The 11,104-nt window shown below is 42.2% G+C and overlaps 1 protein-coding gene and 1 long non-coding RNA gene across 5 annotated transcripts in view; one reads left to right on the top strand and one right to left on the bottom strand.

The window, feature by feature from the left end:
- Positions 1–10,116, bottom strand: part of LOC137841845 (uncharacterized) — a 17,999-nt gene extending 7,883 nt beyond the window's left edge. The window contains exon 1 of the long non-coding RNA XR_011088785.1: positions 9,983–10,116. This is a non-coding gene — a long non-coding RNA (uncharacterized lncRNA). The remainder of the gene's footprint in view (positions 1–9,982) is intronic.
- Positions 1–11,104, top strand: part of LOC137841826 (myosin heavy chain, skeletal muscle, adult-like) — a 79,762-nt gene that overhangs the window by 51,001 nt on the left and 17,657 nt on the right. The window contains exons 1-8 of one of the 4 annotated variants that reach the window (XM_068655198.1): positions 6,971–7,061; positions 7,259–7,306; positions 8,220–8,462; positions 8,551–8,694; positions 8,787–8,943; positions 10,043–10,070; positions 10,168–10,279; positions 10,395–10,487. In XM_068655198.1, coding sequence (XP_068511299.1) covers positions 8,256–8,462; positions 8,551–8,694; positions 8,787–8,943; positions 10,043–10,070; positions 10,168–10,279; positions 10,395–10,487 — 741 coding nt within the window. In that variant the 5' untranslated portion in view covers positions 6,971–7,061; positions 7,259–7,306; positions 8,220–8,255. Of the gene's footprint in view, positions 1–6,970; positions 7,062–7,123; positions 7,307–8,219; positions 8,463–8,550; positions 8,695–8,786; positions 8,944–10,042; positions 10,071–10,167; positions 10,280–10,394; positions 10,488–11,104 lie in introns of those variants that run through there. The other 3 variants (XR_011088775.1, XM_068655197.1, XM_068655199.1) reach the window with 3 other exon arrangements.

The following is an 11,104-nucleotide window of genomic DNA, read 5'->3' as shown; positions in this document are numbered from 1 at the left end:
AGAGGTCCCATCCAAACTTGTCCATTCTGTGATTCTCTGATTCTGTGATATGACACCTTAAAAATAGTCGCAGCAATGAGATTTTCCTTTAGTATGCTTAAAGTGAATGAATATATGTGCTGCAAGCCTACATGTTTTCAGTCTTGCTGGTCTGTTACAGTTTATAAGGAACTGATGATGGCTGAGCTTCTGTCTGAGCATTCTGTCTGAGATGACAGTCATCTGTGTCAACCACACAATGTTGAATAGGGTGAATTTAGGCCAGCAAATTTAGCTTTTAGTTGAAACTATTTAATTACACTTGTTTCTGGTACCTGTATTGAAACCAATTTTTCAAGTATTTAAATCTAATTCCATACGAAAATACTTGTAGCTTAAGAGGGGACACAGAGTTTAGTCTGCCCTTGAGTTTATAAGATAGTTGAAAGTTTTGTCCAAGACAGGAGGCCGATTTTCTTCTCAAGCTGTTAGCTAAGATGTCTCTAATTTATCATCTGCTTTTGGAAGAAATAGAGGTTTGGACTTCTGCCAAAGTGATGGATGCATCACAGGACCATGTTTACAGCATTCCCTACAGGGGTTGGGCAGTTTCCTTTCTTTTGGGGGGCAATTTTCCTTTCCTTTCTTTCCTTTCCTTTCCTTTCCTTTCCTTTCCTTTCCTTTCCTTTCCTTTCCTTTCCTTTCCTTTCCTTTCCTTTCCTTTCCTTTCCTTTCCTTTCCTTTCCTTTCCTTTCCTTTCCTTTCCTTTCCTTTCCTTTCCTTTCCTTTCCTTTCCTTTCCTTTCCTTTCCTTTCCTTTCCTTTCCTTTCCTTTCCTTTCCTTTCCTTTCCTTTCCTTTCCTTCCTTTCCTTTCCTTTCCTTTCCTTTCCTTTCCTTTTTCCTTTCCTTTCCTTTCCTTTCCTTTCCTTTCCTTTCCTTTCCTTTCCTTTCCTTTCCTTTCCTTTCCTTTCCTTTCCTTTCCTTTCCTTTCCTTTCCTTTCCTTTCCTTTCCTTTCCTTTCCTTTCCTTTCCTTTCCTTTCCTTTCCTTTCCTTTCCTTTCCTTTCCTTTTCCTTTCCTTTCCTTTCCTTTCCTTTCCTTTCCTTTCCTTTCATGACACATTTGTGGGAACTGTGGCTATTTGTGGTACAGGTGTTGTCACTAGAAGGTCACTAAGATATTTATAATTAAACTGAATTCTGTCTTTGAATTCAATCAAAGTTGAACAAATATAAGACCACATTCTTCTCAGAACTGTCCCAGCTGTAACTGAGTGGTCAAAAATTAGCTATTCTTGAGAGGGACTATATCCAGGCCAAGAATAAACATACTGGAGAAACATAAGGGATCCTCCAGTTTTATTAACATATCCTGCTGTGCCCATCTTCATTAGCTTGAAACTTGGATCTTGTGAAGTAAAGACTGCTGCATTACAAACTTTCACCAATGCACAACAGTGTTACTTCATAGAATCATATAATCATAGAATCAGAGAATGGCTTGTGTTGGAAAGGACTTTAAAGATCAACTAGTTCCACACCCCCCATTATCATGGGCAGGGATGCCAGACACTAAACCAGGTTGTTCAGGGCCCCATCCAGCCTGGCCTTGAACCCTACCAGGGATGGTGCATCCCCAACTTCTCTGAGCAATCTGCTCCAGTGCCTCACTACCCTCTGAGTGAAGAATTTCTTTCTAATATGTAATCTAAATCTCCTCTCTTTTAAACCATTCATCTCCCTGCCCTATCACTATTTGCCCATGTAAAAAGTTGCACTCCATCTTTTTGTCTTCCTGGACATCAGGAAGGGGTTCTTCACAGAGAGAGTGGTTGCACACTGGAACAGGCTCCCCAGGGAAGTGGTCACTGCACCGAGCCTGACTGAATTTAAGAAGAGATTGGACTGTGCACTTAGTCACATGGTCTGAACTTGGGTAGACCTGTGCGGTGTCAAGAGTTGGACTTGATGATCCTTAAGGGTCCCTTCCAACTCAGGATATTCTATGATTCTATGATTTTTTGATAAGCCCCCTTTAAGCACTGAAGGCCACAACAAGGTCTCCCCAGAGCCCTCTCTTCTTGCAGCCCGTCTTCACAGGAGAGTTGCTCCAGCCCTCTTATCATCTTCATGGCCCTCCTCTTGGCCCACTGCAACTGGTCCACATCTTTCTTGTGCTGGAGGCCCTAGACCTGGATACACTATTCCAGGTGTGGCCTCACAAGGGGCAGAGTACAGGGGGCCAATCACCTCCCTTGACCTGCTGGCCACTCCTCTGTTGATGCATTTAGCCTTCTGGTCTGCAAGCACGCACTGCTGGCTTGTGTCAAGCTTTTCATACATCAGAAGCCCCAAGTCTCTCTCTGCAGGGCTGCTCTCAATGAGTCTCCAAGTTTGTATTCCATCTGGGATTGCCTCAACCTAGGTGCAGCACCTTGCACTTGAACTTGCTGAACGTCATTATTTTCATATGGGCCCACTTCTCAAGCTTGTTCAGGTCCCTTTGGATGGCATCTCTTCCTTCTGTTGTATCGATTGCACCACTCAACTTGGTGTCACCTGCATATGCGGAGGGTGCCCTGTATCCTTGTCTGTGCAATTGGTAAAGATATTAAACACCAGTGGTCCTAAGATGTACCCCTAAGGGAAACCACTAGTCACCGACCTCCACCTGGACATAGATCCATTGACTGCAACTCTCTGGCTGTGGCCAGACAGCCAATTCCTTATCCACCAAACAGTCCATCTTTCAAATCCACCATGGTTTCCAGCTCCTCCTGCTTCTTTCTCATGTTGCATGCACTGGTGTAGAGGCACTTCAATTGGGCTATTAGCTACATCACCTTTCTAGAGGAGCCCTTCCTAATTCCTTTGGGACAATTCATAGGTATTTCCCTGATGTTTCCTGAAGTGTTGGTGTTTCCTGTACATTCCCTTCCCCTTCTGAATCTAGTTTAAACCTCTGGTAGTAAGTCCAGCCAGCTTTCTATCTGGAATACTCTTGTCCCACCTGGTCAGGTGCACCCCATGTGGTGTCATCATGCCCTTTCTCTTGAAGGAGCATCCAAGATCACAGAACCCCAAGTATGACACCAGACATGCAGCCAATCGTTCACCTGATCTGTTTGTCTGCTATTTCTTGGATCTCAGTCTCCATCTGAAAGGACAGAGGAGAAAACTGCAGTTCTGATCTCTTCAAAATCCTTTTAAGGGGCATGAAGTCCCTTTTGATATTTCAGTCTCCTCATTGCTGCCTCATTTAACACTACATGAAAGAAAAGGATGGTAGTCCTCTGGTCTTACGAGACTGTGTGACTGTGGCACACAATACTTAGCAACACAATCTTTTCATTATTTTTTCAGAGCTTTTATGAATATTCTCTAAATCCTCTTCCCTGATATTCATAATATCTTACACAGAAAAGAAAGGTACACAACAGCATAATTTTAATTAGGTAAAATTAAGGATTGAGCATATTTTTTCACTTACATTTAAATGTCACTGTTAATGCAATTCCTGTATGCAAACGTGCATACAGGTATTTTCTGCTAGCTGTGGAGTGTTACCTTTCAGGTGACAGTAATCAAACGCACCTGAACTTTGACTGAAATACTTGGATGATCATCTGACTACTGAGAGGATATTAGGCACATGGAGGAGCAAGGAAGGAATTCTTCCTTCGTATGGCCTGGCTCACATACAAGAAGCTGCCCTTGGGTTGGGACCAGTTCCAGAACAGGCTTTAGGTTTCTAAGCTTGCTTTTTTTCAACAGAGCTAATACTACATCAGAGCTCACTATCCTGAAAGCACTATTTGTGAACACCTGGAATTATATATGCTCACTAGCCATTTCCTCTTCAAATCAGGCCTTCCCTTGGCTGACTTCACACATACAGCGAGCTGCCTGGCTGTGTGCCTCACTCCTGCCTATTATGCAGCTGGCTCCATAACTTGGCAACTGCACAGTGAAAACCCAGAAGAGCTCTATTGAGGAGACTGGATTATTTGTCATTGGCAATTGGAAATTCAAGATATTCAATTCCCCAAATCAGGCATCTAGCTGCTCTCAAATAGATCCTGGAGACACAGGCACATCCTGAGGATGGGCACTTTGTCCCAGCATGACAGCACTGCATAAAACAGGTTTGCTACCTACTGCTGAGAGCAGACCTCACAGGAAAGCAACAGCAGCTACCAGTACCTCTCCATGGTGTTCTGAACACTGTGCTCTCAGCTGCCAAGACCCTCCTGTCCCCTCCTAGGCCACGACCTATAACCACTGTGTTGTTGGGCACCACTAGGAAACCCAGCACCCTGGCTTGGACTGGGTTTGGGCTCCAGTCTTGGGTCCAACTGACCAAAATTTGGGTGCTCCAGTGCCAGAGCCCTCCTTGGAAAAGCTCTGAATGCACAGAACAGTGTATGATGCCAGGTGTTAACCGAGATTACAGGTATCATTTTTCTAACCTTGTGCCCGTCTTATTCACTGACATCTTTCAATAACCAAAATGCCAATGACCAGAAGAATGTGTTTAGATCTGACAGCATTTAAATCAGCTCAAGTGACAGTGCCCTTTTCCTAAAACTAGGAAATGAGTCACTCTCCAGGACTTCCAGCAAATCCCCCTGCCTTCAGTACCAGGATTTCCTAAAACATCTAATGCTCTGATATAGGCAAAGCTGTATTGATAGTTTTTCTTGCCAGAACTGTGCGAATGTGTGCAAGGTATTTGTAATGGAAAGAGCATTCTGAACTGAGAATATATTGGAATGCAGAGGATCTTGGACTCTATGTTGCATGTGATTGTGTGCACAGCTGTGGCTGGGTGGAGCTGTGAGTAGGGAAGGGTTGGAGGGGTCTCTGCTGGCTGATGAATGTTTATGGAGGGGGCATGAATATGGGAGACAGGCGTTAGCTGAGGCTGTGGTGTTTTTTTTTTATTATTATTTATTTATTTTTATTTGAGGAGAAATGGAAAGAAATGCTCTGTATTGATGGAGAAACCGAGGACCGCAAGCCTCTTTAAGTAAGTTATTTTCTGGATGTGTTGGCTGATCCATGGGACAGTAGAATGGCTCTTGAATTCGGCAGAAGAAATTTCTTCAAGAATGGAAAAAACTATCATTGGCACATTGAATCTGTAACCATTCCCTGTTGAAAAGGCTTATGACCATTCAAATGGTGTCTACTTCTACAGGCCCATATCTTTACTTCATCTATTTGCTCTATTTTAAGTTACAGATTGACAGGACAGACTTGGAAAAAAAGACATGAAAGAACTGAGGTCCTTCCCTGAATTGCCAGCATGGGTACACCTTGATGAACTAAAATATCATCAAGCAAAGAAAGGAGCAACCCTTTCTCAGCTTCATTCATCTCCATATCAGAAGTCACAGTATACTCTGTCCTAGCATAGAAAATCATAGAAACAGAATATCCCAAGTTGGAAGGGACCCACAAGTCACTGAGTCCAATTCCTGGCACCACACAGATCAACCCAAAAATTCAGACCATGTGACTAAGCACACAGTCCAAATGCTTCTTAAACTCTGACAGGTTTGGTACAGTGACTACTTCCCTGGGGAGACTGTTTCAGTGCATGACAACCCTCTCAGTGAAAAACCTCTTCCTGATGTCTAGTCTGAACACCTCCTGCCACAGCTTGACACCATTCCTGTGGGTCCTATCACCATTCACTAAAGAGAATAGATTGGCAGATAATGTAAATTGGCATAAGAGGAAGGGGATGTTAGGGAAGCTACCATCACAAAGGATATCTTTCTCACTTCCAGGATCTGTCAACTGGCTGACCCTCTCTTCTTCCCTGCATTGGGATGTCGTGGTGTAAGATTTGAACACTTGGTTGTATCAGGTGTCTCCATGGAAACTTAGAAATCTCTAGAGTCTTTGTGCCTTTTAATGTGTAAATAGCCAGGATGAGTACCTGTGTATTTCATGTGTGCTCACTTGCATTTGTGGACAGTGAATTTATCGCTGGCAATCCAAAGAACCTGTGTCCCTGTTGCTGTTAATAAACTGCCCTTCACTGCATTGTTCCTAGCTGTGACAGTTCTCATTGAATGAGACTAGATCAAGGATGTGCTATGTTATTGGTAAATCCGTCACCGTGATAGTTCAGTACCCTGAATCCGACCAGACCCATAACAGTTAGTCAGCTAGGCCCCTTAGCGCGACAGTATTTCATAGATAAAAACATTAAGCTTAAGATTTCTCATTCCTAAGACCCTGGGGGGGAGGAAGAGAAGGAATTCATGCACAGATTTGTAACAACATTTCTTGAAGAATCTCCCAATTTTCTTGCAATTTGAAGTGCACAGATAGACACGTGTGCATGAATGTGTGTATGCTGTTCCTCCTATGTCAGAGGTGACTTCATATATCTCCCTGAGACTCCAACACAGTAGTTCAGCTAGGCCCCAACGTCCTATTACTGTGACCAAATCTTTGTTTCAGGAGATCATCTCACCATGTCTGTGGCTGTCAGTACTATCACCTTGAAGGATGCAGATTACTTGCCTACATTCAGGTTTTCACCAACATTACTACCAAATGTATTTAGTAATACTTATTTCCCTTTCAATGTTTTGTTTAATGTATTTATCTTAGGCATTTCTTACAAACTTCACAGAATCAAATAGGGAAGATAAATGGTGTCATCCCCATTGTACAGCTGGGATATCTGCAGTACACACATACCAAGCAATCCTCTCTGGGTCATACACTGAGTCGGTGGGAAAGTCAGCAATAGAATCCATAAGTCCTGCATCCAAGTTCTCTAAGTGCTTTGACTAGTCCAGATTCCCTCCTTAACACCCTTGTCAAATTATTTATAGGAGATGTATTCATATAGTCAGTAAGACATCAAAATATTCTAATTATATCTAGTCATGTCAAATGACAATTATGCCCTTAGTTCAGTTTGCCAGACAATGCTTTGCCAAAGAAGGTTTGCCAAAAATGTTTTGACCGAAGAAAGAGTAGGCATCTGTAGCATCTGCAGATGAGATCATATAAAATGTCCCTGCAGCAAGTCTGCTCTGTCTCCACAGAAAGCTTCAAGGTAAGTGTATGGGGTCTGCAGGCTTGCAGGAAGAGCTTTACATGCCACAACATGTAACTTGTGACTCTAGTGCTTGTTTCCAGGAACGGACTCAATTTTTCAGCTCAAGTTTTAAATCTGCTTTCAAGATACCTGCACATTTTCATTCTGGAATTCTGTGCAGCAGCAAGTAGGGAATTGCCATTTGTGTTTTGCAGTACTGACCGGCTGCCAGGGTGCAAGACACGCACCTGGTGTCACGAGAGGTAAGAATTTGATTTATTAATTCTTAGAGGGCAAAGAAAGATGTTTTTGGGTGGTATTTCTGTACAGCTGCATGAATGGTCACAATTTCACCCTATATTCAAAACCAGGATGATTACAGTAGGCAGGTAGTGGGGTACTCACAGCTGGTAAAGTTTTCAAGTGGCCGTGTTTGAATCCTCTGACAACTGATGTAAGACCAGAAAATTCCCATGGGGATATTCTTCACCTTACTTAACTGACCAAACAGGGAGTGAGGCGTGCTGGCTTCACATCATTGTGGCAGCAACAGAACAGGACCAAGATGAACAAAAGTGGAAAAAGTGCAAAATTGTACATCCTACCTCAGAATGTATGAATTAGTAAGCTATCTGAGCATATAGATATTCTAACCATCTTTGTAAAATGTCAAAGCTTTCTTAAGTACCCATATTCTTAATGCAGACCCAAAAGAAAATATATTTTTAAACCATTGAACAAAGGGAATAAATTTCACTAATGTACTAATGTAGCTAGAGAATTTTCAAGTGCAGTTGGCTAGCTTAGCTATCCACGTGTTTAACAAAGCATCTAATAAAGTACTCTTATTTTGTTAAAGTTTTGAGAATTCACCTGTTCCTGGATATTTTTATTTTTTTTTAGGATTTTTTTTTCTTTTGGGGGGAGTTTAATAAAGTCATGGCAATTCCAATTTCAGTGTTTGAATTTTGTATCATCATGTCAAGATTTGGGGATGAGATTATTTAGATATTGCACTTAAGAATGACAAATGTATAAATAAATCAAATTATACCGGAGTATTAAAGTGTCACAAGACCTACCCTTAAAGAGAAACCAAGGTACAGGATATAAAATCTTTCCCAGTCTCACAGACTCAACTTAAATAATCACTGCCATATTACTTCTCCCCATTAGAACCTTCTGCTGACGTGCCTTCAGTGAAGTGCAGATATGACTTCTCCAGATGCTGAGATGGCTGCCTTTGGGGAGGCAGCTCCCTACCTCCGAAAGTCAGAGAAGGAAAGAATTGAAGCTCAGAACAAGCCTTTTGATGCCAAATCATCAGTCTTTGTAGCCCATCCCAAGGAATCTTTTGTGAAAGGGACAATCCAGAGCAGGGAATCAGGGAAGATCACTGTCAAGACTGAAGGTGGAGAGGTGAGTGAAAAACAAGGCTGAAAGACACCATTTGATTCCCACTCTGGGCTGTAAGCTGACATACACTGATCTTTCATTTCCTTGGCAGACTCTGACCGTGAAGGAAGATCAAATCTTCTCCATGAACCCTCCCAAGTATGACAAAATTGAGGACATGGCCATGATGACCCACCTCCATGAACCCGCTGTGCTGTACAACCTCAAAGAGCGTTATGCAGCCTGGATGATCTATGTAAGTACCAGCAGCTCTCTTCCTTTGGGTAGCTGGAAGGCCTGCTGTGCCAGGCTGAGCAGAAACCAACATGCTGTCTCCCTTCCTCTCAGACCTACTCGGGTCTCTTCTGTGTCACTGTCAACCCCTACAAGTGGCTGCCGGTGTACAACCCGGAGGTGGTGTTGGCCTACCGAGGCAAAAAGCGCCAGGAGGCCCCTCCACACATCTTCTCCATCTCTGACAATGCCTATCAGTTCATGCTGACTGGTGAGTGACTTCAGCTATCTTAGAGTGACTGTTCCATGAAGTTCTCTTCAACATGTGCCAGCTGTGTTCTCTTTCCACAAAGAAGGCTAGAGGTATCCTGGGCAAAGCATTACTAGCAGGTTGTGGGTGGTGATCTTTCCCCTCTACTCAGCATTGGTGAGGCCACACCCGAAGTACTGTGGGCAGTTCTGGGCTCCCCACTACAAGAAAGACACAAACATACTGGAGCGAGTCCTTGAAGGGCCATGAATGTGATGAAGGGACTGGAGCACCTCTCATATATGAAAAGGCTGAGAGAGCTGGGACTCTTCAGCCTGAAGAAGAGAAAGCTCAAGGGGAGAATCTAACAAATGTCTATAAATACCTGAAGAGAGGGTGCAAAATAGACAGTCAGCCTTTTTTTCAGTATTCACTACTGACAGGACAGGAGGCAATAGTACAGACAAGAGGTAATGGTACAAACTGAAACAAATTAGGTTATCTCTGAATGTTAAGAAACACTTCTCTGCTTCATGTAACTGTACACTGGAAACAGTTTCATGGAGATGTGGAGTCTTCCTCCTTGGAGGTCTCTGGACATGATCATGGGCAACCTGCTCTAGGTGGCCATGTTTGAACAGGCTGGTTGGTAATGAACCTTCTAACCTCAAGCATTCTGTGGTTGTGTGATATTCCATCTCAGAAATATGATTTTTTTCAAAGCTTTCATGGTTCTGAACCACACTATTGAGAGTTCTACTATCTTCACAACATTGTTTCTCCTACTTGAAATGAAAGGCACCCCTGCACTCAGTGTGTGGTGCTTTTTTTGCCTTTTCGTTTGTTTGTTTTTAAGTCAAGCTTCCAGCACGTAGTTGAAAATAGCAAAGGAAGTATTGAAAGGAAACCTGAATCAGAGGAAAACATTCTCCTATCCTATCCCACTTTTCTGTTATTATTTACATGGCTTAAAAATAATCCCGATCAGATCTGAATTTCCTGTCAGTTAATCTTTGTACTTGACATAAGTGATGTTAAATTTTAATTCACTTAAACTTACCTGACTACATTCCATTCTTTACTTTGTTCTTTATGTCCTGTATCTCCATCTCTTTCACAGACCGTGAGAATCAGTCAATCCTGATCACGTACGTATGCCCTCTGCTTGGGTCCCTGTGGAGTACCATGTGCCCAGGAACATGCTGCCTGACTTCATGCTCTCTGGTTCTCTGTTTATTTTGACAGCGGAGAATCCGGTGCAGGGAAGACTGTGAACACAAAGCGTGTCATCCAGTACTTTGCAACAATTGCAGCTAGTGGGGAGAAGAAGAAGGAGGAGCAGTCTGGCAAAATGCAGGTAAATTGAATTAAAGTGGTAAATTGAACTAAAAATTGAATTAAAATCACTTGAATAAATGCTTTTCTCTGCTCCTCATATTTGAAAAGTATGACTAGGAATTATTGTCCCGTAGGGAACACTTGAGGATCAAATCATCAGTGCCAACCCACTGCTGGAGGCATTTGGAAATGCGAAGACTGTGAGGAATGACAACTCCTCGCGCTTTGTAAGTTTTGCTTAACCAAATATTTTCTGAAAAATAATAAATAAGAGTTTATGGCAATTGTCCTTTCTTGTTGTTCAGCCATGGAGTTTACAAGGGTGAGATGGAATTTCCCTATCACACCTTTAGCACTTACCCTGAAGTTAATTATACAGAGTTTGAAAAAAAGTGATTCTATGAAATATATATATATATATATATATATATATATATAGTGCTTTGTATTGGTGTACATATTAAAATAACAGATCATGGGCTCTTTCTCCTGTACTGTGCAGTAATTTTAAACAATATTTTTTTACCTTTACTCAATTTGTGTTCATTTTCTACAAGACAGACAAACAGGCAAAAGGAAGGAAAAAAAGAAGGAAGGGAGGGAGAGAGGGAGGAAGGGAAGGAGGAAAGAAAGAAGTTTCTACCTGAATAATATTTTTGCTTCATATGAAATTGAACTAATCCCAGTGTAAACCACGTGTTTGAAACCAAGACAGATTTAAGCAGCTGAACAAGTTAAATGGATATTTCCAGTGTCTTTCAGATGGCTTTTATCTCTAGACAGGATATAATTAGAAAACTTTGGAATAAGATATAAATGGCCTAATGAAATCCACTCATTCTTT

Source organism: Anas acuta, chromosome 18 (assembly GCF_963932015.1).
Source record: "Anas acuta chromosome 18, bAnaAcu1.1, whole genome shotgun sequence".
NCBI classification, from domain to species: Eukaryota; Metazoa; Chordata; class Aves; order Anseriformes; family Anatidae; genus Anas; species Anas acuta.
Note: the sequence above shows the minus strand (reverse complement) of the source record. Positions and strands in the feature narration are given on the sequence as shown.